General features: G+C 38.4%; 1 protein-coding gene across 1 annotated transcript; it reads left to right on the top strand.

The window, feature by feature from the left end:
* Positions 1–24,269: 24,269 nt before the first annotated feature.
* Positions 24,270–25,127, top strand: LOC149228666 (uncharacterized). The gene has a single exon (XM_089380829.1). The coding sequence runs from the start codon at positions 24,270–24,272 to the stop codon at positions 25,125–25,127; it is 858 nt and encodes a 285-aa protein (XP_089236955.1).
* The last annotated feature ends 938 nt before the right edge of the window (positions 25,128–26,065 follow it).

The following is a 26,065-nucleotide window of genomic DNA, read 5'->3' as shown; positions in this document are numbered from 1 at the left end:
TCAGTTTTGAATCAGAGAGTTCAGATGCTAAGAATACATATACCTCTGATTGAACTAGTGAATAATGAGTCCTTCAAGAGATCTATCCTCGAGGCCCTTGAGCCTAAAGCCATCCAAGCCTCCACTGACTTTGTAAATCTGCAAGACGACAAACCAGTTGTTGTTCTCAGCCCCATGATGAAAATTATGATGACATCTCCCCATTATTCTATGTCTCTTTGACTATTCATGACAAAATCCTTCACAACTGCCTTCTGGACACAGGAGCCAGCCATAATCTACTGCCCAAGACTATCATGGATGAGTTGAGTCTTGACATTACCAAGTCTTATCATGACATGTTTTCTTTTGACTCTAGAAAAGTGAAATGTTTGGGATTAATCAAAGACCTAGCCATCACCTAGTCTCAGCTGCCCATGAAGAGCATGATGATGGATATTGTGGTAGTAGATGTACCCCCCAAGTTTGGCATGTTGCTTTCCAGAGGTTGGATCAAGAGATTAGATGGAACATTGCAAAATGATCTGTCATATGCTACTATCCCAGTTTTTGGAGGTGAGAGTAGGAGATTATACAAAGAAGCTCAGATAGCTTATATCATCAGTGATGAAAGGAACCCCACTAATCATCCCATCTATGCTGTCGACACTGATTTTGGAGCTTGTATTCTTCAAATTGAAAAATCCCAGTTGGCCTCCATGCAACTTAGGAAACCAGTTTACCAGATCACAGAGGAAGAAGGCCCACAAATTTGGGACATGTTCTTTAATGGAGCTTGCTCTAAGGAAGCTGCAAGGGCAGGTGTAGTCCTTGTGTCCCCCAAACAAGAATGCATTCATTTATATTTCAAGTTAACTTTTCAAGTCACAAATAACATAGCAGAGTACGAAGCCTTGATATTGGGCTTAAACGCTGCTAAAGAAATGGGCATCAAAGCCTTGAAGGTGTTTGGAGATGCAGACCTTATCACTTAGCAAGTGAACAAAACTTTCCAAGCAAAGCATCCAAGGCTGAAAGCATACAGAGATGAGGTATGGAAGCTCAAGGGTTATTTTAATAGTTTCAGCATTTCTTACATCCCTAGAATGAAGAGCCAGCTTGCTGATTCCCTTGTTATGTCTGCTAGCACGTTTATTCCTCCTTTGCCTCCTAAATTGACTTATGAAGTTCAGGTGAAATATACACCATCCCTGCCTGACAATTTCAAATACTGGAAAGCTTTTGAAGATGATGATGAAATTAATAGGTTTTTACAAGTCATTAATGAATTTTCTGAAATGCACATTAACCAAGAAAACAAAACCATTGAAGAATGCAACCAGTCCAAGCTAAAGGACGAGATTGATCAAGATAGCATTGTTCAACTGCCTAGTAACCATATACCCAAAGGATTGGTTCCCCTAGAGAAGTTTTTTGATCATAATGATGTACCTTATAAGCTTGCCAAAAAATAAAACGAGTCTACAGTTCATAAACATAATATAGGGAGTCCAGACCATCCAAAGTACTTAAATCTGTCCACTCACTTGTCTTCTGCCCAAAGTTCCAAGTATTGCACCCTGATGAAACAATGTGCTGATATTTTTGCTTGGGAGTACAGTGATCTTAAGACCTATGACACCAACATCATTCAGCATAAGATTCCACTGGAGAAGAACACCATCCCTTTTAAGCAGAAATTAAGACCTATCATCCCTCTCTTATTTCATTTGATTGAAAAGGAAATCAAGAAGCTGTTGGATGCCAAGATCATAGTTCCCCAAAGGTATTCAAAGTGGATAACTAACCTTGTGGTAGTAAGAAAGAAGAATGGAGAAATTAGGCTTTGTGTTGACTTCAAGAATCTGAACAAATGCTCTAAAAAAGACAACTACCCCTTGCCTAAGATGGAACACTTGTTGCAAAAAGTTTCAGGGGTTAGAGTAATGTCTTTCTTAGATGGATTTTCAGGTTACAATCAGGTTGTTGTACATCCAGAAGATCGGGAAAAGACCGCCTTCACTACTCCTTGGAGCACTTTCATGTACTCCAAGATGCCTTTTGGACTGATGAATGTTGGGGCTACTTTTCAGAGGGCTATGGACATAGCCTTTGTAGGAGAGAAGGACAAGTTTGTCCTTATTTACCTCGATGACATAACAGTCTTTTACATCAGTCACAAGGACCATTTGCAGCATTTGAAGAAGGTGCTTCTAAAGTGCAGATGGTTTGGAATTTTTGTGAACCCATAGAAGTCACATTTTTCTCTAGAAGAAGGCAAACTTTTGGGACATATTGTTTCTGCTGAAGGTGTGAAGATCAATCCAGCAAGAGTCCAAGCAATTCAGACATTGTCCATCCCAAGGTCAAAAAGAGACATTCAATCTTTCCTAGGTAAGATTAACTTTGTCAGAAGGTTTATTCCAAACTTTGCAGAGCTAGTGAAGCACATCACTTCCATGCTGAAGAAAGGATCAGAAATAAAATGGACAGATGGTGCAAGAAGATCTTTTGAAGCCATCAAACAAGCTATCATGGAAGCTCCCACTCTAATCAGTCCAGATTATACTAAGGAGTTGTATATCTTCTCTTTTGCCTCTTATGATACACTTGCAGTAGTTCTATTGCATAAAAATGATGAAGGTGTAGAGCACCCTGTGGCCTTTTTCAACAAAACTCTGAGGGATGTTGAACTAAGGTATGACCTTATTGAAAAACAAGATTATGCTCTCATAAAATCTTTAAAGGCATTCAGAAGCTATATTCTGCATTCCAAAGTGGTTTCATATGTACCTTCATCCTCAGTAAAAGATGTCCTAACTCAGCCAGATATTGATGGAAAGAGAGCTAAATGGATTGCAAAATTCATATAGTTCAACATAGAGGTGAAGTCGACCAAGCTTGTCAAGGCCAGGGCTTGGCTAAGCTTATGGCTGAGGCATATTGTAGTTTATTAGACATCAATTGCATGGGCTCAAATTTAGGTGGTGAGTGGACAAAGGAAGCAGCAGAAGAGCAAGATAAGAATCAATCCTTGGCTGAAAATCTAGCCATCTATGAATGGTATTCTAGTGTAGTTTGTTTTTTACAGAAGCTAGAAGTCCCTCTAGGGCATAGCTCAAGTGAAGCCCATGCCATTAAGCTCAGATCAGCCAAATTCTATATTATTAAAAACCTACTTTATTGGAGAGACCCATCAGGGATCCTCTTGAGATGTCTAGACAAAGGACAATCTGTGGAATTCATGCACCAGTTCCATTCTAGCATTTGTGGAAGGCATCATTATTGGAAAACCACAGCCCACAAGATCCTGAGAGTTGGGTATTATTGGCCTACTATGTTCTCTAATGTGTTTTCTTTTGTGAAGTCTTGTGACAAATGTCAGAGGTTTGCAGGAAGACAACAGCTAAAATATCTGCCCTTGAAGCCAGTACACGCCAATGGTCCCTTGCAGCAGTGGGGCTTGGACTTCATAGGTGAGATCAATCCACATTCCAGTGGCCAACACAAATGGATCTTGGTAGCCACTGATTATTTCACCAAATGGATTGAGGTTATACCCACTAAAAATGTTAATCATCGGGTTATCATAAAGTTCTTGAATGAGAATATTTTCACTAGATTTGGTTGCCCAACCAAACTAGTCACTAATAATGCAACAGCTTTCAGGGAAAAAGAATTGGTCGACATGTGTGAATCCATGGGCATTCAATTGGTGAATTCTACCTCATATTATCCTCAAGGCAATGGCATGGCAGAATCATCTAACAAGAGTCTTGTAAGGATAATCAAAAAATTGTTGGAGGACAAAAAAAGGACTTGGGATTCCAAGTTGAATTTTTCACTGTGGGCTAACAGAGTTACCAACAAGAAGTCCATAGGAAATTCTCCATTTAAGCTGGTTTATGGCATTGATGTTGTTTTTCCTATCCAGTTGATTCTCCCTATGGCCAAATTCTTGCAATAAGAACAGGATGAAGAGAATGACATGGTGAGGAGAATGAGTAACCTGGTTGAATTACAGCAGATCAGAGAACAACTGGTTGAGAAGTCAAGAATTCATCAGAAGAATATCAAAGAAACCTTTGATAGAAAGGAAAAAATGGACAGTTTTCAAGTTGGGGACTGGGTTCTCAAATGGGATGCATTGAAGGAAAAGAAGGGCAACCATGGTAAATTTAATGCCTTATGGACAGGACCGTTTGTCATTGCTCAAGTTCAGATGAACAATACTTTCATTCTGCACAATTTGGAGGCGGAAGGAGTTTTTGATGGCCCAGTCAATGGGCGGTTTTTGAAACTTTACTTCATATGAGGCTTTAAGGCCTTAATATTGTAATAGGTTTTTTTAGTTTTCTTTTTCTATGCAAATAAACTCCATTCCTAATGGAACACTAGGAGATAATTTTATTTTGGTTGTTACTCAAAAGGCAGTAGTCTACAGTTCTTGGAACCTCACAGGGAGGCTTTCATCCCCAGAAGGACCCAGTGTTAGCCCTGAGGTGCAATGCTGCTATTTTGAAGACTAAAGGAGGGAAATGGTTTATTCTGTTGTCATGGAGAGGTTCCCGTACAATCCATCACCTCACTTTTCTCACTCATCCACTCCCATACATGTTCACTCATGTCCTAACCCAACCCTCACATCATAACAAAACTCACTTTTGCCTTGGCCCTACGCGAATTAATCCATTTTCCCCCCTATGTATTATTATTTTTTGTTGGGCTGTGTTATATTCTTTCCATGACTAACCTACATAGTGAACCAAGGGGTTAGAGGGGGGGCGAATCCCCCCCTTCGTTGCGTCGATTGTGCAGCGGGGGGGTCACAAGGGGGGCGGGGGGGTCACAGGGGGGCTGGCAGGCCCCCCTGTCCAAGGGGTTTGAGGGGGGCGAATAGCCCCCCTCTACGGGGTCTGGGGCAGCGCCCTAAGAAAAAAAAAAATTGGACCCTATATTAGGTTGGGCAAACCTACCTATGGCTTTTCGGTCCATGGTTTTGGATGTGATGGTTTTCAGTCCATGGTATTGGATGCTTCGGCATGTATAAATATGTATTGTAACATTGAAAGGAAAATAATGAAAAATCAATCTGGTAGTCCTGGTTTTGGGATCCAGGGGAAAATATCTGTGTATATGTGTTTCATGTGTTATGTTCTCGCATTTTTTATTTTCTGCGTTTTAGAATTCGTATGTAGGTAATTTCTGTATGGGGTTCAAACCTACATTTGGTATCAGAGCTATTTTGGCTTCAAGGGGATGCCTTTGTTGCTGAGGGGTTTCGCTCGGGCTTGTGGTAAACCCTGTGCAATGGGAGATCTGTGAGATTGATTCTGGTGGTGAAAGAAGATGGCGAGTAGTGGAAAGATAGAGATCAAGAAATTTAATGGTTAGAGTTTTGAGTTGTGGAAACTCAAGATGGAGGATCTGTTGGTGGATAAAGATCAGTGGATCGTGGTAGATCCGGGTACTAAACCAATGGGAGTGTCCGATGAAGAATGGAAGAAGTTGGATCGAAAGGCAAAGAGCACAATATGATTGTGTGTCTCAGATTCAGTATTGATGAATGTATCAGGGGAAGCTACAACGAAGGCTTTGTGGGACAAGTTAGGGACTTTGTACCAATCTAAGTCTCTAGTGAATAAATTGTTCCTGTGGAAAAAGTTGTATAACCTGAGGATGAATGATGGAGACTCGGTGAAATAGCATCTAAACGCATTTAATACTGTGATAAGTCAGTTAGCATATGTTGATATTAAAATTTCAAATGAAGATAAGTGCATTAGTTTGTTGTGTTCTCTACCAGATTCGTGGGATAGTCTGGTTATTGCAATAGGTAGCAATGCAACTGCCTTGCAGTTTGATGAAATAGTCTCATCCTTGCTGGCGGAGGAGATGAGATGGAAAAATATGGAGAGCCAGAATGGTGATGCCTTGTCTATGCGAGGATGGTCCTAGACAGAAACAAAAATAAGTCATCGAGTTGGAGATCTAAACCTAGAGGGAGATCTAAATCTCCACGAAAACTTGTAAAGGTTGTGTGCTGGAAATGCGGAAAGGAAGGGCACTATAAAAGGGACTGTAAATCTAAAGCTCCTGACAAAGGAAAGGGATCTTATGATACTTCTTCTGCAGAGGTGAAAACCACCTTAGATGAAGGTGGGGATGTGTACTTGGCTTCTTCAAGTACACATGTATATCATGAGGCATGGTTGATTGACTCAGGTGCATCCTTTCACTTCACTCCCCATAGAGAATGGTTCTGCGAGTATGATAAATACAATGGTGGTTACGTCTTCTTAGGGGATGATAGGAAGACTAGAATCGTTGGTCGAGGAAAAGTAAAGTTGAAGTTGCAAGGTGGAAGGGTTAGAACACTTCCGGGTGTTCTGCATATTCCTGCATTAACCAGAAATCTGATTTTTGTAAGAAGGTTGGATGATGCAGGTGTAAAAACAGTGTTTGAGAAGGATACCTGCAAGATGGTTCGAGGAGCACTGGTATTGATTCGGGGAGTTCAGACTAGAACTCTATACAAGCTGCAAGGTAGCACTATTGTTGATGGGTGCAACAGTTATGTGGTTCCTAAAAGTGGAGCATAAAATCTAGTGGTCTCTGGAGAGAATACCATGTCGTGGCATCAAAGGCTTGTACATATTGGAGAGAAGGGTCTTTGAATACTTCATGGTAAAGGTATGGTAGAAGGTATGAGTAATAGCTCTCTGGATTTTGATTTCTATGAAAATTGTGTATATGGGAAGAAAAATCGGGTGAGTTTCCCCTCTAGTGGTAAGAGGGCGAAACTGATAGTAGATCTTGTGCACAGTGATGTGTTTAGACCTGTGAAGGTTCCATCATTGGGTAAGTCTATGTACTATGTATCAATTATAGATGACTTCTCAAGGAATACATGGATATATTTCCTTAAGAAGAAATCGGAAGTCTTTGATAGGTTTAAAGAATTTTAGGCTCTGGTGGAAAACCAGACATATAAGAAGATAAAGGTGCTGAGGAAAGATAACGGTGGAGAGTTTTGCAGTAAGGAATTTGAAGAATTCTGTAGGAATTGTGGTATAGCACGGAAGAAGACTACTCCATATACACCTCAGCAAAATGGAGTTGCAGAAAGAATGAACAAGACCTTGATGGAAAGGGAAAGAAGCATGCTCAGTGGTGCCGGGTTAGGACAAGAATTATGGGCAAAGGTGGTGGAGACAACATGTTACTTGGTCAACAGATCACCTTCATCAGCATTGGAGGATAAAACTCCACAAGAGATATGGACTAGTAAGAAACCCTCTCTTTCACATCTGAGGGTATTTGGATGTGATGCATATGTACATGTTCCAAAGGAGAAACGAACCAAGTTGGATAGTAAATCTGAAAAGTGCATCTTTATTGGGTATAAGGATGGTTTAAAGGGTTATAAGCTTTGGAACCTAGCAACAAGGAAGGTTGTGTACAGCCGAGATGTGGTGTTCAGAGAGGTGAAAGATGTTATTAAACATGAAGTCCAACCAAAGGAACTTGAGAAGATAGAGTTTGAGCTAAAGGAGGAAGAATCAAACTCTACAGTAGATGAGGAATCAGAAGATGAAGAGCCACAAACTCCGGGTGTGAGAAGATCAGTTCGAGAAAGAAGGCAGCCAGAAAGGTATAGTCCATCTACTTTCTGTTCAAATTTTGCTTTATCTATTACTAATGATGATCCCAGAACTGTGAAGGAAGCAGTAGATTCAAAGGATGGAAAACTCTCGAAAGAGGCCATGGTTGATGAAATGGCATCTTTTCACAAAAATGACACTTGGGATCTGGTGGAGTTGCCGGCTGGAAGGAAACCCATTGGCAGCAAATGGGTGTTCAAGAAGAAGAGAAATGCGGAAGGAAAGGTGGAGAAATACAAAGCTCGATTGGTAGCAAAAGGTTATTCCCAGGTGCTGGGAATTGATTTTGGTGAAATTTTTTCTCTTGATGCCAAGGTAACTTCTATTAGATTATTTTTGTCTGTTGCTGCCGCTTTTGATTTTGAGGTAGAATAGATGGACGTGAAGACAAAATTTCTTCACAGGGATTTGTACATGAAAAAACCTGAAGGCTTTGCGGTGAAGGGTAAGAAAGAACTGGTATGGAAGTTAAAGAAGTCTTTGTATGGGTTAAAACAGTCACCAAGGATGTGGTATCAGAAATTTGATACATTTATACGAGGACTTGGCTTCACTAGAAGCAAAGTAGATCACTGTGTGTATTTTAAATTAATTGGTGACCGTGTTATTTATCTGGTCTTGTATGTGGATGATATGTTTCTGGTTGGAAATGACAAAGAAATTATCCAGGATTTGAAGACCCAATTGTCCTCCAAATTCGACATGAAAGATCTTGGTGTTGAAAACTATATTTTGGGCATGGAAATTAAAAGAGATTAGGTAAAGATGAAGCTCTGGTTAAACCAGAGGAAGTATGTCGAGACAATACCGTAGAGGTTTAATATGCAGGATAGTAAACCGGTGAAGGTTCCTATTCCTTTACGTGTAAAGCTATCTGCTGAACAATGTCCCAAGACACAAGAAGAGGAAGAGGATATGTCCTGTGTTCCATATGCAAGTGCAATCAGTGGCCTGATGTATGCAATGGTCTGTATTAGACCAAACATTGCACATGCAGTGGGAGTATTGAGCAGGTTTATGCCAAAACCAGGGAAGGAGCATTAGACAGCAGTGAAGCGGGTTTTCAGGTATTTGTGGCACTAGAGATTATGGTTTGTGCTACCAAGGAAGATCGGGATTGGATAGAGTTTTGGATATCTGTGGCTTTGTTGATGCAAACTGGGCTGGAGATTTGGATTAGAGAAGATCTGCAAGTGGGTATGTGTTTAACCTATTTGGAGGTGCAGTCAGTTGGAAGAGTAAGAAACAATATGTAGTGGCACTATCAACTACAGAGGCAGAATACATGGCAGCCACTCATGCAAGCAAGGAAGCAGTTTGGTTGCAAAGATTGTGTTCAAGTATGGGTTTAGTACAGGGAGCTATAAGGATAGATTTTGATAGCCAAAGTGCAATTTTCTTAGCAAAGAACCCTGCTTATCATTCAAAGACAAAGCGCATTGATGTTCAGTATCACTTTGTGAGGGATATGATAGAAGACAAAAAGGTGTTGTTGGTAAAGGTGGACACTTTGAAGAATAATGCAGATGCATTAACAAAATCTGTGAGCTTTGAGAAGTTCTCCTGGTGTGGAGAAACAATGGATGTTTCAGGGCTGGAAAAATGACTAAGATCTCTTGTGGCCCCTTGTGGAAAGAAAACAACAAGTGGGAGAATGTTGGGTTGTGTTATATTCTTTCCACAACTAACCTACGTAGTGAACCAGGGGGTTAGAGGGGGGACGGAGGTTCCCCCTTCGTTGCGCCGATTGCGCAGCGGGGGGGTCATAGGGGGGGCAGCAGCCCCCCTGTCCGGGGGGGGTTTGAGGGGGGCGGGTAGCCCCCCTCTACGAGGTCTAGTGCAGCTCCCTGGAAAAAAAAAAATTTGGGAACCTATATTAGGTTGGGCGAACCTACCTATAGTTTTTTGATCCATGGTTTTGGACGCGATGGTTTTCGGTCCATGGTATTGGATGCTTTGACATGTATAAATATGTATTCTAACATTGAAAGGAAAATAATTAAAAATCAATTTGGTAGTCAGTTTTGAGATCCAGGGGAAAATCTCTGTGTATATGTGTTTTATGTGTTATGCTCTCGCATTTTTATTTTATGTGTTTTAGAATTCGTATGCAGGTAATTTCTATACGTGGTTTAAACCTACATTTTTCAGAGCGCATGAAAACATGCACTAATGCGCAAAATCCCCCAAAACCTTACCTTTTCATCCATATGTGCCCCTTTGCACATTTCTCAAGGTCGTTCCATACCTTCGTGTCCCCCGACGTCGATCTTCCCAATGATCTGACGATCCACACTTCATCCGACCAACGTTATACACTCACTCGCTTCGACCAATCACCACCATTAGATCATTTCTACCAAATCTAACAGCTATCGCACATATCGCTCGGGCAAAAAGAGAGAGGAATACCCACCCGATAAGGCGGTTTCCTCTCTCTCCTCCGCTGCTATGTGGTGCCCGATGAATGGAATCGGGCAGGCTCCAGCCTTTACCACTTACTACCCGATGACCGCCCGTTATAAACCATTTATGCTTGAGTAAACCACTCCCAAGCGTTAACGGTGAAGCACCTCCTCCACCCGCTAATCGTTCGATCTACCCATCTAAGATCTGACGGTTCGGACTTATTCCGCTCCCACCACGACTTCAAGCCTCCGGCGATTGATCTCCTCCACCCATTCCTCCCGATCCAATGGCCCGCATTCACAATCACCATAGTTCGTCTTGCATTGCCTGATGAACATCCCGACCGTCGATCCATCCCATCCAATGGCCCACATGCCCCCATACCCCACTTCCCACCAGTCACCCGAGGAGGAAATTTGTTGGCTTTGTCAATGTTTTTGACAATCGGACAGTTGAACTGAAATAACATAATGCATGGCCGAAAGGGGAAAAAACAACAGCACGAGGCATCTAAACCAACAGAAATGATCATGGAACATTACTGGCACGAGCGAACCACTTGACAGCATGGAGAAATTACCAGAAGTTGATTACCGTGTTTGTTAGAAATAGAGCTCTCTGAGCTCATGTTTGTCTAGTTATGGCATCAAGTACTTAGAAGACAGAGGGGATAGATTAAGATATCTCAAGCCTCAGAGAGTTCGAGAGTATTGTGAAAAGCCTATAAATGGTTGAAAGTTCAAAGGAATAGAGGTTCAACTTTTGGAGATCGTGGATACTCTTTTCCTCCCAGCGTCTCATCTTCATTCCAGTAATACAAGCTTCTTTTTTTGCTACATGTTCAATTGCCATCTTCTCCTTTGTTCTAAGCTTGCACTTGAATAGGTTATTCATGTTTTCTTCTGTGTCTAATGCCAGATAACTATCATCTTATCTTTGCGTTGATAAATTAGATTTGCAAGCTTCATTTACTTTCTGTAGCTAGCCACTCATATGTGTTTATGTATGTATCAGCTGGTACAGTCAGGATTCTCCATCTATTCATTGGATATATAAAATATTGAGCATTAGTGGTTGAAATCCTTTTCAAGCTGAGGATGTTCATGCATGTCTTAAGTGAAAATAGAGTTGAAATGGTCATCTCACTTGATCCAAACCCCAATCCATTCGAATAGTTCAGAGAATGATATTGAAGATTTATATGTTACTAGGCATCTCCGAGCTACAACCTAGGAGAGTTTCCTGGACTGATAACAGTCCTCTCTATATTTATTTGCAAATTCAACCTTTAAATATTCAATAAATTTATCTTTTTCATTCAATATCTAGACTAATTTCACCTCAGAAGTATTTGAAGTTGCCAATAGAGGTATATTGAGAACCTTCAGTCTTCTTCTCAACTCCTCTACAATCTCACTAATTTTTTCATAATATGTAGCTTGAAATTTTTTGAACTTTGCTTGTAGTGCATCTATCTATTCATACCTTCGTCACTCATTATGGATACTTGATTATGAAAATCATCAATAATTTTATCCTTAGTGTTTATGTCATTCATTGATTTTTGTGTTTGTTGCACAATTGTTTATTACAACACTACAATCTTATTCATGCATTCAACAATATCCTTCTCCTTCAATTCATTCTTTTCCTTCCATCTGTATATAGAGGAAGAATCCTCCATTTCAACTTGTTTGTAGTGGACCATTCTATCATATACTTAGAAAACAAATATTTTATCAAAATTATATGTTGGATTGTGCACATTTAAACTTGGAGATGTAGATGTTGAATCACCCATAAAAGAGAAATTATACTTCCTAAGTGCCAGTTGTTTAGAACAAATTCTCTCTATTATAGAAAAATCATCATTAGATGTTTCTATATAGTGGTCCATACCTTCCTGCTCCTCATCTTCATTCGTACATACATGTAAGTTTTCTACAACACTAGTATCTATATCTTTAACATGGAAAAATGTATCAGTAAAATTTTCCACACCTTCAACCGGAGTTTGTTTAGGTTATTCCTCAAATGTTTTCTTTGGTTTTAATATCCTAATGTAAGTTTTAAGAGGACTTGATAGAACACCAGATCGATACAAATCAATAATTTTATGCAGTGTTCCCAGAAAACTAAACTTAACCTTCTTAATTTTACTTTCTTGCAGGGCATAATGTAATTTTTTAGCCAATAGATGAGGGACATTTATGGCCTTGTCTTCAACCCAATGAATAAATATCCACATGAAGTCACTAGAAATATCACGCTTGCAATGATTCATAATTGTCCTAAAGACAACTTGAATCAAGGATTTTTAAATTCCTTAGGGCACATCTTGCATTTTTAATCCATTCCTCAGAATAAATACTTTTTTCCCACATATTTTATTGGACAATCTAATTGATTAAAATTGTAGATTGTTTATTAAAGATATTACACACTTTTCCATTGTTATATCTTTACATTGAGCTTAAATATTTATACTTTAGATTTCATAATACATTTTATGTTTTGCTTTGACTTGCCTTATGTGAAAGTTATGTATAAGTGGGAAACATAGTTATGTAGGATATTTGTCAGCCATGATGCAAGGTTAAATCCTAAGGTTAGGTATTGTCCAATCTTATCCCATTTCAAATTTCAGTACCAAGGGTGTAATTGGTTTGTCCCAGGAGTGCACATATGTTCTGACTTGAACATTGGCAGATACGATGAATTGCTACATTGGCAGACTTGAGTTGATTTTTCTTAGTCCATCCCCTTGTTCCCAAACATTCCTGGTGTGCATTTAATTGAGGCACACAAACCCTACCTTTTACCTTATGAAATCCATGCAATTGGAGTACTCTTGAACAACGGAAACATATATGTGAAAAAATTAAAATATTTAATTGTCTTAATGTTACCTATAAGTGTCAAGTTCCACTAGCACAACTGGTTGAGGATGGGCCTTCTCAGCAAGGTGAACCAAGATCAAACCTCAAGGGGGGTTGGTTGTGCCCTATGTTGGGGGGAGGAGACATGCTAAAAAATCCAGTCAACTTAGCGCTGGTGTGGCCTAGGCCGAGTGCGATCCCCGGGTGACTTTGATAGATTAGATGCCCCTGGGTCACGGCTCCTCAAGCCACAAGTCAAGCCTGGAGGATCACAGACAATTTGACAAACAAACAAACAAACAAACAAAAATGTTACTTATGAGTAAAAATATACTCTCCAAGTTGAATCATTTAATTTAGCCTTGAAATGAAGGTTGTGTGTACATTTGTGTGAAGTAGACCAAATTTCCTTACTTCACTACAATGCACGTTGAGGCTTCATTTATTGGCCAATATAATTGATTCAAATTATAGATTGTTTATTTAATGATTTTACACACTTTTACATTGTTATATATTTACTTGGAGCTTAAATCTATATACTTCATATTTCATACAACAGTATAAGTTTTGCTTCAACTTTCCTTATGTGAAACTTTTGTACTATAAGTGGGAAACATAGCTATGTAGGATATTTGTCAGACATGATGTTAGGTTATATCCTAAGGTTAGGTATTTTCCAATCATGTCTCATTTCAAATTTCATTACCAAGAGTGTAATTGGTTTGGTCTGGGAGTGCACATTTGTTCTAACTTGATCATTAGCAGATATGATGAATTGCTACATTGACAGACCTGGATTTTTGTGAGTAAGATTTCTCATAGGACAATGAGTAGGATATGTTGTAGAAAATGATGTATATTTATGATGGAATGATCATTGTTGCACTACCAATTCATTACAGGCCCTTGTGTGCATTTATTTGAATCATATAATCCCCGTCCTTTACCCTATAAAATCAATCCAATTTGGAGTATTCATGCACAACAGAAATTTAATGAGGATGAGTTATTGTCCACTCAAATTTAATGAGGATGTACTTCATGTTATGTGGGTCGTCATGTTCCCCACACATTTCAAAGGTCTCTTAGGTCATGTATAAATAGGAAGAGACTTCTAATTTGTTAATTGTAACACATTGGTGCCAAGAGGAAGGAATACACTCTCTCTTACCTTTTGCTTTTTCTTGTTTGGAATTCTACTACTATTGAGGAAGAGTAGCATTGTTGTGGAATTGATGCTCATGATGATGAAATTTGTTGGTTTATGAGGTACTATGTGTTTTTCTGAGATTGGTTTTAAGTTTTTATCTTTTAATATTTGTTTAACATTGAAATGTTATGTATTTTCTTGAGGTATTATCATGGCATGTTAGCACCTAGGTAGATCTTAAATATTGAATGCTAGTAGAAAGACCCTAGTTGATAGTGAATCCCATAAGTTCCTTCATTCTATTAAACCTTAGAATTATAGTCACCATTTTCATGTGTGTTGGGAATTCCTTTTTAGGACTTTTCCAATCAATGAGTGGCATTGTGTGAAAATAGCAACAAGAAATGTTAAAAATAGAATCTAGAAATTCCAATTTAATTTGTCTTTGAATTAAATTATGAATTAAAATTGTAATTATTTTCTCATAGCATCTTGAAATAGTTAATTAAGTTTAATCAACTTAATTAGCTTAGGAATTTCGAGTTGGAAGTCTCTTGTAAGTCATGTATATGTTCTCCCTAAATTTTAGGGGTCCAGTATGCATTTAGATTGAGTTGTAATTAGATAACTCGATTTACTGAGTTATAGTCAGTTAAACTAGTTCTAACTATTTGTGGAACTAGTAGAGGTCTAGTAGTGAGTTAGTACATTAGTGCATCCACAGGAGCTACTCCAGATAACTAAAGATTCACTCATCAAAAACTCATGCATGTCAGTTCTGAGAAAGGCCCGATTGAGACTAGAGTGCAGGGACAGTGTATTATCAGTTGTATGATTTACTGAGTTGTAAATATCATGCATGCAATCAGGAAGAGGACCTAATTAAGATTGCACAGTTTTGGAAGCATGAATTCCCTTTAAGTACAGGCTATTCATCATAGGAATTGTGCAAGGAAATAGGGGCTTGGAGAGCTGTAGAATATGCTAAGGATTGGGATTGAGCTAGCTTGTGAGCTGAGAGTTGATTATACTTGTGTAGGGATTGTTCTTGTGAGAACAAGCATTGTATTCTCATCTTGGATGTCTGATTAATGCAATATAGATAGTAGGGATTTTGAGTTGTGGCTTTCCTCGGATACATATTGTGTTATGTGCCATTGATTATCTTCCTCTTGTCGATTATTGTTTTCATTGACCTTTATTGGCTTCCTCTGTAAAGAGTAGAGTAGATTCTTGCATTGTGTTTGAGGAAATTACATGAGCAGTGGATCTTCAAGAAATTCTACATTATTGAGAAAGAGTAGCACTGTTGTGGAATTGATGCTCATGATGATGAAATTTGTTGGTTTATGAGGTACTATGTGTTTTTCTGAGATTGGTTTTAAGTTTTCATCTTTTAATACTTATTTAACATTGAAATGTTATGTATTTTCTTGAGGTATTATCATGGCATGTTAGCACTGAGGTAGATCTTAAATATTGAGTACTAGTAGAAATGCCCTAGTTGATAGTGAATCCCATAAATTCCTTCATTCTCTTAAACCTTAGAATTGTAGTCACCATTTTCATGTGTGTTGGGAATTCCTTTTTAGGACTTTTACAATTGATGAGTGGCATTGGCACCCTAGATCTACTTCGACTTCATTGCAAAACAACAAATAAGAACTAGTCGTATTTGTCTCTATTCTCCTCACCTACTTATCTTAAAACACTAACTAGGTCACTTGACCTAATCTTAAACTTAAAACCCTAAAATATATGTACAATATAGAAAAATCCTAAAATATACCTTGCAAACCCTAGCTATTATCTCTTTATCTATCCATTGTCAACATTTAAACCTAATTACCACTAAAATAAGGTCATTCAACATTACTTAATTATAGGGTTTAAACCAAGAAACTACAAGTTTCAACTATTAAAATTCAAATTTGATTTTTCTTAGTCCATCCCTTGTTTCAAACATTCCTGGTGTGCATTTAATTGAGGCACACAAACCTTCTCTTTTACCCCATGAAATCCATTCAATTTGCAGTATTCCTGAACAACAGAAATATATATATCTGAAATTTTGAAAATATTTAATTGTATTAATATTACCTATGATTGAAGTAGGCCCTGAAATGAAGGTTGGGGGTTCATTTGTGTGAAGTAGGCCAAAATTGCCTTGCTTCACTAAAATGTGCCCAGGCTTCATTTTATTGGCCAAACTATTTAATAAAAATTGAAGATTGTTTATTTAATGAATTTTCACATTGTTGTCAGGTTTACAACAACCCTCTTTTGTTTTGTACATAAGAAAAATAAATAATAAGTAAAAAACAAAAGGCCCTAATTTTTTTTATTATTTTTCCTTAAAAAAACCCAAAAAATTAAAAGCTTTAAGTCGAAGATCAGATATCTAAAAGCATTTTTAAATAAAACTATGAAAATGAACGACCATCCGACCGCCTGGCTGCCTGACCTCCCGACTAGCAGGTCGGGCCGACTACAAAATATCTGTAAATACTACACCCAACTGCCCGACCATCCGACTACCCAACCTAAAGGCAAAACACAACTATTGTGTAGTCGGGTCGGGATGAAATAAAATAACAATAAATGAAAACTTCTCGACCAACTGACCTCCCGGCTATACGACTATCCAAATAAAATATTATTTTTATTGATTTTCATGCAGTTCGCTTTTCGAAATAGATTTTGAAATTCTTTCATTTCATGTTTAATTAATTTTTTATTAAATCAACAATAAATTTATTTGATCCTTTCTCAATTCATGAAAAGAAACAGTTGGATTTCTCTACGGAAAATTAATGAACAAATTAATTCACACCTTTCTCGGATTTCTAATCAAAATTCATAATTTCTTAGAGTATTTCACCTGCATGTAGTTTTCTTAAGCCTGATTCGGAGAAAAAAATTGAATTGAGAAAATACAATATCAGTCACAAAAATTTTGTGTAAGCAGGATGATATTATGCATAATTCTTAATTCAATTTCAAATTTTAAATAGGAGAAGTTGATATATGCTCTGTTTTTTGTTCATGGGTCATAGAATGGGGAAAAAGGAGAAGCTCTAGCATCGAAACAAAAAATGGAGCAGATTGGGGAGAAAGTTAAAGAAATGGAGAATCTACAACCGAAGGAGGTTAGCTTCAACTCATTCCTCATCTCGGACTCAACTTAAAAGACACAAAACGCGGGTATGGAAGCATAGGTCACATCAATGGAAATTATGAAAGAGAAACAGGAAAATGCAGTAACAGCAAAAGAAACCATAAACTACAGCGGGTGAAGAAATGGAAGTTGATGAGGAGAAAGAGAAGCAAATATCTGGTGAAACCGATACCAAGAAGAATGAGGAGACAATCGAATGTCATAAAAAGATAGATATTATTTCAACTACATCTCGTAGACCTTAGTAACATCCATTTCTACTAAGATTCCTTGGGAATCATTTATGCTCAAACTAGATTCTGAGTTAGAGGTAGTTCCAGATACAATTCCTTCTATGATAGATTATTATTTAAATTCTCAAACCAAATCAATGGTAAGAAGAACAAAGAAAAGAAAACATGATTCTTTAGAGACTGTGTCTGAGTTCAGTTGCAAGCTCAAGGAGATGTGAAAGAAAAAGCGCAAGAATCCTCTTAAGCCTTATCAGATTTTGTTAATTACAACCAATATCATTTGAATCAGCTTGCAACCTCATATGATAACAGTCTACAAAAAATTGGAGAAAAGTGAATTGTTTAATGAAGAAAATTGGCAAACGTATTCCGCAACTCTAATTCAAGGATTTGTTTTAGAAAGGGAAAATCTACAAAATCATTTTCAAAAAGAATTGAAAGAGGTAAATGCAAAACATGAACAACACATTCAGGAATTAAGAAAAATGTATAAAGATCAAACCCGCATTTGGAAGAAAGAATTTGAAATTAATGAAGAGATTATGATCACATCTTTAAAAGGGAAAATTGAATCTCTTAAGAGTCAACTCAATCATAATCAAGAAGTAACAAAAAGTTTGGGAGATTTTAGAGAGCAAGCTTTATAGACTTGTCTAATTTTAAGGAAAAAATAATCAAAATTCTATAAAGATATGGATAAAACTCAAGATTTTATCAAGAAATTACAAACTTAAATGAATTGATTGATTTGCTAATAGAAGAAGACAAATTTATTAGAAACAAATTTCTCTCTATTCTTGACTGGGTAAAGGAATTTCAATCTGATGAGATTCCAAAAGTTTCAAAGGTAGATAAGAGATTGATGCTTGCATCCTTGAGCCGCAAGGAAGGTGAAGCCAAAGAAATTAGAACATTGATACAAATAGGACAAGGGCAATGTTTGGCAATCTGGGAAAAAGGGACAGATTTTATAGAGAATTTTGATCTGCCATGTTCCAAGCCACTGAAGGAAATTGTTAAAGAAGCATATAAAAGACCTTGTTACCAAGGACTAGGTAGAAATAAAAAGGATTAAAGTATGGAAACAAAAAAATTTCCAGAAATTTCTACAACTTCCTTTTGAACAAATCAAGCTTATTGCTAAATTTGAAATCAAGTATCAAAAAATAAAGAAAAAGGTCCAAGGATTGATTGTCAGCTTCCAAATCAACATTAATCAGTTTCCTTCCATTCATTTCTCTATAGTTTCTTAGGTATATTCACAATGGGAAAAACACATCAAAGTTCATGCACCCCACCTAATGCTCAATCTCAACTACGAAGATTCTGAAGATGGGGAAAGGTTTCTTATTTCTCAGGCAGATATCATTTGAACAAGGATAGAGTTTATATTTTTAGAATTAAGCATTTACTTTCAGAAAATATGTTGATTTTCTTGTTTCAAGACTTATCTTTTTTTTTTAGTATTTATAGACCCTTGTGCGTTGGTGCAAAGGGTCGAGAAATGGTGAAGACTATAAACTTGCATGTTTTAATCAGTTTTCAAGTACAAGCTTTTTTAAAGACCATTTTTAGTTTTAATGTGTGATGAGATATGAGATTTATGTCATGACATAATTTTAATTACTTAATGGATGTCTCTGGTATTGCTCTATAACTTGTGTTATTTAATTCTAAATGAATATTTGATTATTATGTTTAACAATTCTTGTGACAAGTTATAGTCTACATCCCTTTATCATCTGGAGTTGAAAATTTGTTAATTTTCTCATTAGTGCTTGATCTTTGGAATATAATGTTAAAAGATAGGATTTTATTTCTCTTATTTTCAAGATAGAAGTTATAATTCATTTCCTTTAGGCAATGCATGCATATATATTTCAGAAAATACCAAAAAAATTGAGTGAATGGAGATTTATGGTCGGCCTTTTCTCTCTGCTTATCCCTCCTTTCACTATTTATTCCCTTCTTCCTTGCTCTTCTCTTCAGATTTTTCTTGAAGATGAGTCATGTTGTAGACTTCAAACGTCAACACCAAAAAAATTGTTTGAATAGGATGAAAACCTGAAAATATATTTTTGGAGTTTTTGCATAAAACTTCTCAAAAAATTATTTGTTCTGTTTTCTAGACTCAAATTCCAGTTAGGATGTTAATTCACATGATATTTCGCCTGGTATTATGTTCATTTAAATCCTTTAATTTATGTTGCTTAAACTGATCATAACATACCAGCGAATTGTGTCGATATTTTGTAAATTATGAGAATATATCATGTACTTTCCTTCGATTAATCACAGTTTTTTTAGTTTAATTTTAGTTTTAGTTAACAAAGGCAATCAGGGCTTTGTTCCAGATAATATACATCCATTTAAACAAAAAAGAGTGTAATTGGGACTCTAATCGGGCAAATACTCACTACTTTTCGAAGGAATATTTCTGCCTGTCAACAATTTGGCGCTAGAAGCAGGGCCACATATATTGTATGGTTGATAAACCTATTAATCATATTCATTCTATAACATCATATGATATTAGAAACTCATCTATGGTTGTTCAGCCAACTGAACCCTTACCTCTTTCATTAACAACTACAATCTCACCAGAAGAATCAGTTGAGGTATCATTTGTTCCTGTGCACCCTCAAATTCAATTTTCTAGAGTATATACTTGATCTCAAAGAAAAGTCTCAGGTTTATCCCCTATCTTATTTGATATATCTAGAAGGAGAAGACCTAGGCATGAGGTTGAAGCTATAATATCATCCTCCTCTGAAGGTAGTCCTATGTCATCAATAGAAACTAGTCCTAGAGCTTCATCTGAGTTTACAAATTTTACAAACACAACATTCCCTTTGGAATAATTTGATTGGGAAACTTATCCTATTGCATATCAAATAGTAATCCCCTCAACTAATTTTGTCCAGGTTCCAAATTCATCCACTTCATCAGTTCTTCAAATATTAGTCCCTCCACCTCTGATTATCCCTCCTTCAAGCCCTTCTTTTCAAGGCCTTCCTTCACCTCATTCATCAAGTTCAAGTTCATCGTCTCCAAAGTAACCTATGGCAATTCGACCCTGGCTATTTGTTGGACATAATGTTGTTGCAGGAGATCAACATGATCTACCTAAGCATTCTAAAAGATGGCTTCCAAAGTATAATCATGATGGTCCTATTACCGCTGAAGAACATGTTAAACAATTCATGTTATCCCTTAAGTTAGGTGCAGTTCAACACGACGACCAAGTTTGCACATTGTTTCCTTTCACTTTTGAAGGAAAAGCAAATGCTTAGTGTTTCACTAAAGTTGATGGCACTATATTTCTTTTAACCGGAATGAGTATAGTTTATACTAAAAAAGTCACACACATTTGCAACAAAATAGGGTCTTTACATCGAATTATCCCTGCTTCAACATACTGATAAACATTTCTTGGTCCATCTAGACTATTGCAATAGCTATGCTCTCTTGCTTACAAAAAAATTCCATTCTAGGATATCTAGAAATATAACCTCAACAGAATTGAAATAAGAGGTATATACATTTATAGTTCATCATTTCAATAAAACAAAAACAAAAACAATACAGAGGTGGTCAGATATCCATATGGGCTGGGTTGTTTATATCCAGGCCTATAGAGGCCTTTTCTAAGTCTTTGGAATTCTCTTGGTCTGTCACACCCTCCACGTTTTCCTCCATTGCTTCCACCTTGAGCTTCAAATTTTCCAGTTAATGGTGCAGTGTGTCCACTTCGTCCTCAAGCTGCCTGAAGTGTTCCCTTTTCTCAATCTCCCTTTCATGCATGGTCATATTCCCGTGCATTTGCTAGTGCATGTTGCATTGGAGTTCTAATAGTGCTTCCCGTGGGTCCCAATGATCTTGAACACAGGTGAGGCAAGAGGATCTATAGTTGCCACCCTCCACCGAGGAACCAACCCTCAGCCCACCAAACCTTAGCCTGTGGCTTCCCCACATGCCCGACCAAGAACTATCTTTTGAAGCCTGCAAGTTGGCTTCCAAAACCTCACTTTTTATCAAGCTCCAAAAATTATCATTGTTTTCCACGATCTCCCATAGCCAGGTACCCACTCTCGCCCAAAACAGACTGCCCTGATCCTCAGCAGGTATGCACTGCCCAACCTCATGCTGACTCCAATTCTCCTCCCTATTCTGGAAAGAATTACGAACCCACCCGGTGTCCCAAATCTAGTTTGGCTGCAAACACTCAAGACAACCTAAGCCCAGCACCCGTAACTTTCCAATTATACTCAGAATTTCTTTATTTTCCTTCAAAACCTCAAATAGACAAACCTTCCTACCCTCATTTAGACTCTTCATAGCATAATTCCCAACCTCGTGACACAGAAATTGATACATAGCAGCCTAGGCTCTAGCCACCATGCTTTCGCAGAGGCCACCGTCCACTCTCAAACCTTAAAACATACAAAATCCACATACTAGTTTTCACTTTATACCTTCTAACTAACCAGGAGGTGATGTAGAGAAGAGCGAGGAGATTGCTGCAATCAAGATCCCATCAGTACTCCATCATAATTCCACCCTCCTCCATTAATTTCCCACCAAGCTCCTGATCTCTATCAGTTATTCCCTTAATTCTCCCGCGAATGAACCTAACTTCACAGAGGTCTTGAATTAAATTTTGCTCCATTAAAATCAAATCCCTGCAGACGCCTGAGGTGTTGCACCGCCCAATTCTCCAAGAACCAGGGCAGAAATGGTGAGGACGCACGTTGTGACTTAAACTTGAAACATGTGTGGTACAAAATTTCCATAGGACGCCACGTTTCGAGCGAGTTTGGGTGTCCGGCTTGCCACAAGTCCACATGGCTTGCAAGAGCCTGCAGAGGGTGATGTAACAAGGGGAGGAGGAACCCAGGGTGGAGATTATAACATAGAGGTGGTGTTTATAAAGGGGAGGTGCCATAGGGAAGGGGAAAGGGGAGGGTAATGAGGAAGGGAGGTGGAATGGGAGAAAGGGGAAGGGAGGCGGGGGAGATAGGGGAAGCGATAGGAAGGGCGAGTGGGGGCGAAGAAGCCAGGAGAGAGCTAGGGGTTGAAGGGGGGGCTTCATATCATGATGGTATGTTAGATGAAACTTTTCCACATCCGTAGTTATCCATTGAGGCTTTATTTCCGGCCTACATATATCTCTCTTCATTTTCTTAAGGAATTTTTGTCGTGCTCACGACATCGTTTATTACACATTTTTCCTCTTCTAGATAGCTTGCCTTATTGGCCTCTTTGTCAGCATCATGATTATTTCCCCTCAAGGCATGATAAAAGGTCACCGAGTTGAAAGCAGGAATCAAGTTCTAGGCTCTCATAATGATTTGATTCAGGTTAGAGGTCTTAGCCTTTGAAATGTTAATCATCTGCCTTATAACAATCATGGAGACTCATAACACTTGAATATTTTTTATCCCATTTCTTTGTGCCATGATTAGTCCCAGGAGCATTCCATAAGCTTCAGCTTGGTTATTGGTCTTCTGAACTAGCCCCAAAGCATAACTAAATTCAATGATTCCTTCGGGATTAATGAGAATCCCACCCCCTCCTACCACCCCATATAGTTGATGGCGCTATTAAAAATTGGGAATCCTTTGAAAAAATATTTATCAAAAAGTATGGAGAGGACAAAACAAAAGCAGCCTTAGTTGTTGAATTATCAAATATCAAAATGGATTCAAGAGAATCAATCAAGGATTTTAATCAAAATTTCTTTCTATCCTTGATAGGATCCCTGCAGCTTCTATGTCAGGTGATGATGTGTTAAATGAGGTCTATACTACTACTCTTCCTTCTAATATCGCACTTGTTGTTATTAGAGCAGAAAAAACCACATTATCCCTAAACATGGAAGAGGCTTAAATGTTGAAAAACAAATATTAAATATTGTTGTGAAACATGAATTAGGACAAGAAAGAAATAAAACCGTATCTTCTTCTAAAAAATCTTCAACTAGTAAAATAGTTGATGACAAAAAAGAGAAAGATAATACTGATTTAGACTCTATTCAAACAATCAGGGGTGTGAAAAATGTCCTATCTGAAAATCTTGTTATAAAAAAACCTTGGAGACCTTTTAGAAGGTGTCCACATCCCAATCCTAATCAAAATTCCCTTGAATAATTCAACATTGATGTTTATGTGCATAATGATTTTTGTCGAGCTCATAATGATAAAAATTCTGAGAAAACTTGTTCCACATTTATAAACATGTTTAAAGCATTTATTGAAGGTAAGAATGAAAGTCAACCAAGGAATGAAATCAAGAAAGAAGATGAATCTAGTAAAATTAATGTCTTATGAGATTTTTCTCAAGGAGGACTAATTGATAATGATTCTATGGAAGATGAAGAAGAAATTAACATTGTAGAAACTAGATTAAAAAAAAAAAGTCAAAGTGCTTCTCCAAATCAAGTATCTATATCAAATCCTAATTCTCTGGCTCAAACAAAGAAAACTTAAACTATTGATAAGGCTACTTCTACACCTAATACTCTTCCTATCATAAAGCATTTGGATTATGATTTAGTTGAAGATATGAAGAAAACTAGAGCTAATATCTCTTTATTTGAATTATCAAAACTCACTTAGCAAGGAGATAAATTGATAAAAGCTCTAGAAAATGATCCACCTAAAAATTTCAATTCATTCGACAAGACTACTGCGGATCGGTGCTCCTCTACTGCGCGCGTGAGCCCCCTGCTCTACCCTGCATTCACTGCGCCTGCCTGGGCGCAGGCCACCGGCCATGGCCCCCTCGGATCCGCCTCTGGAGGGGGTCGACACTCAGAAGGCTTTCTTCGAACTGGTGAAATCCCTATCTCCTCAGCGCCCCGGGCCCGCCTTAACAAGATTTGTCAAGAAGCTAGATGTGCTTCAGGAAGTTCAGCTGCCTTTTGTCTTGCCACGCATGGCGACCTTGTCTCTCGCTGAAAAAGGAGTCATAGGACAATTCACAGGCCTGTGGCCTTCTCCAAGAACTGTACAAAGATGGGTCGAAAGAAACTGGGTCGATAAGATCCAAGGTAAAATCTCCATCAAGTTCTATGGGAAAGGATACTTCACTTTCCACTTTGAATCCAAAGAGGATAAGGACCTAATCTTCAAAAACGGGCCCTATATTATGGACTCTAGGGGTCTCTACCTCAACAAATGGACTCCAGACTTTGATCCTGAACTGGACGTTCCCAGCGCTGTCCCGATTTGGGTCCGTCTTCCTCACCTCCCCCTCCATTGCTGGGGAAATGAGTCTGTCTATGCCATCGGGAATGCGATGGGCAAATACATCAATCGCAGTGAGCCAAAAGATAACATGCAGGCCTGCGCAAGGATCTGTGTCGAAGTGGATCTTGGCAAAGGTCTGCCAGAAGCAATAAAACTGAAAGTGGACGAATGGAGCCATATCCAGCAGCTGGATTACAAGCAGATACTTTTTAAATGCAAGGTTTGCCATGAATATGGACATTTCGCCAATAGATGCCCTAAACTCGTTGATGCAGAAAGCGGTGACCAAGAGGGCCAATGGGAATCAGTCAAAAAGAAGAAGTCTGCCCCGCCTCCGAAACCCTCCCAGGAATCTGCTCCTCCAGCTCCCTCTGCTTCTTGACCATCTTCATCCTCCCCTCCTTCATCTGTCCACCCCTCTCCTGATCCTTCGATCCCCTCTTCTTCTAACCCCTTCCTTGTCTTATCCTCCCTTGATCCACCCTCTATGGATCCTCCTCAGCCCCCCCTGAACCTTTCCGAGCCCTCAGATCCCCCTCCCTTTCTGATCACTTCTTCGCAAGCTTCTCTTGAACCCTCCTTTCCTAGACATACCAGAAGCAGCACTAAAGAACATGGAACTGCCAGCGACACCCATAAGAAACCTGGACCAGGCAGAAAATCAGCAAAGCAACATAGGGACGAGAACGCTCAGAAAGATATAGCCATGGGAACTCAAACCCCAATAGAGTCTTTCATTCAGGGACACCAAGAAAAAGAAACAAACCACAAAGAGCAAGAGAGGCGAGCATCTCTGCGCACGCCAATTACCCAATGATGAAAATACTGTCTTGGAACAGTAGGGGTTTAGGGCACCCCTCCAAAATCTATGCCCTCAAAGATTTAATCCACGGTCAAAAGCTAGAAATCTTACTGATTCAGGAAACAAAACAGGATCAAAAAGCAATGAGAAGCATTGTAGACCAGCAGAATCAATACAAAGGGTGCGTAAGCAATGCAAGAGGAGCTTCGAGAGGCATAGCCACCCTCTGGGATCACAACAAGTGGAACTACGTCTTAGTAAATCTACAGCAGCATTGGATCAGAACAGCGTTCGATAGCAGAATGAATAACCAAACAGTAATCATCTACAACGTGTATGCGCCCAATCATTACAGAGAAAAGGAAACATGCTGGGGCGATCTTCAGGCTAGTATCGATGGCGAACTAAACTCAAACATCATAGTGGCAGGTGATTTCAATCTCATACTGCATGCAAATGAAAAAAGGGGCGGCACCTTTTCTCTAGATCCCTTCAGAGGCCGGCTGGAGGCTATCATT

The sequence above is a fragment of the Pinus tabuliformis genome, chromosome J, assembly GCF_031772625.1.
Source record: "Pinus tabuliformis cultivar Carrire ecotype Pingquan chromosome J, CPIR1, whole genome shotgun sequence".
NCBI classification, from domain to species: Eukaryota; Viridiplantae; Streptophyta; class Pinopsida; order Pinales; family Pinaceae; genus Pinus; species Pinus tabuliformis.
The sequence above is the reverse complement of the archived record's forward strand: the minus strand, read 5'-3'. Positions and strand labels throughout refer to the sequence as shown.

What these genes read in the sequence shown, in the direction of transcription:
- LOC149228666 (XM_089380829.1), top strand. Translation starts at nt 24,270, where the DNA reads ATGGCCCCCTCGGATCCGCCTCTGGAGGGGGTCGACACTCAGAAGGCT.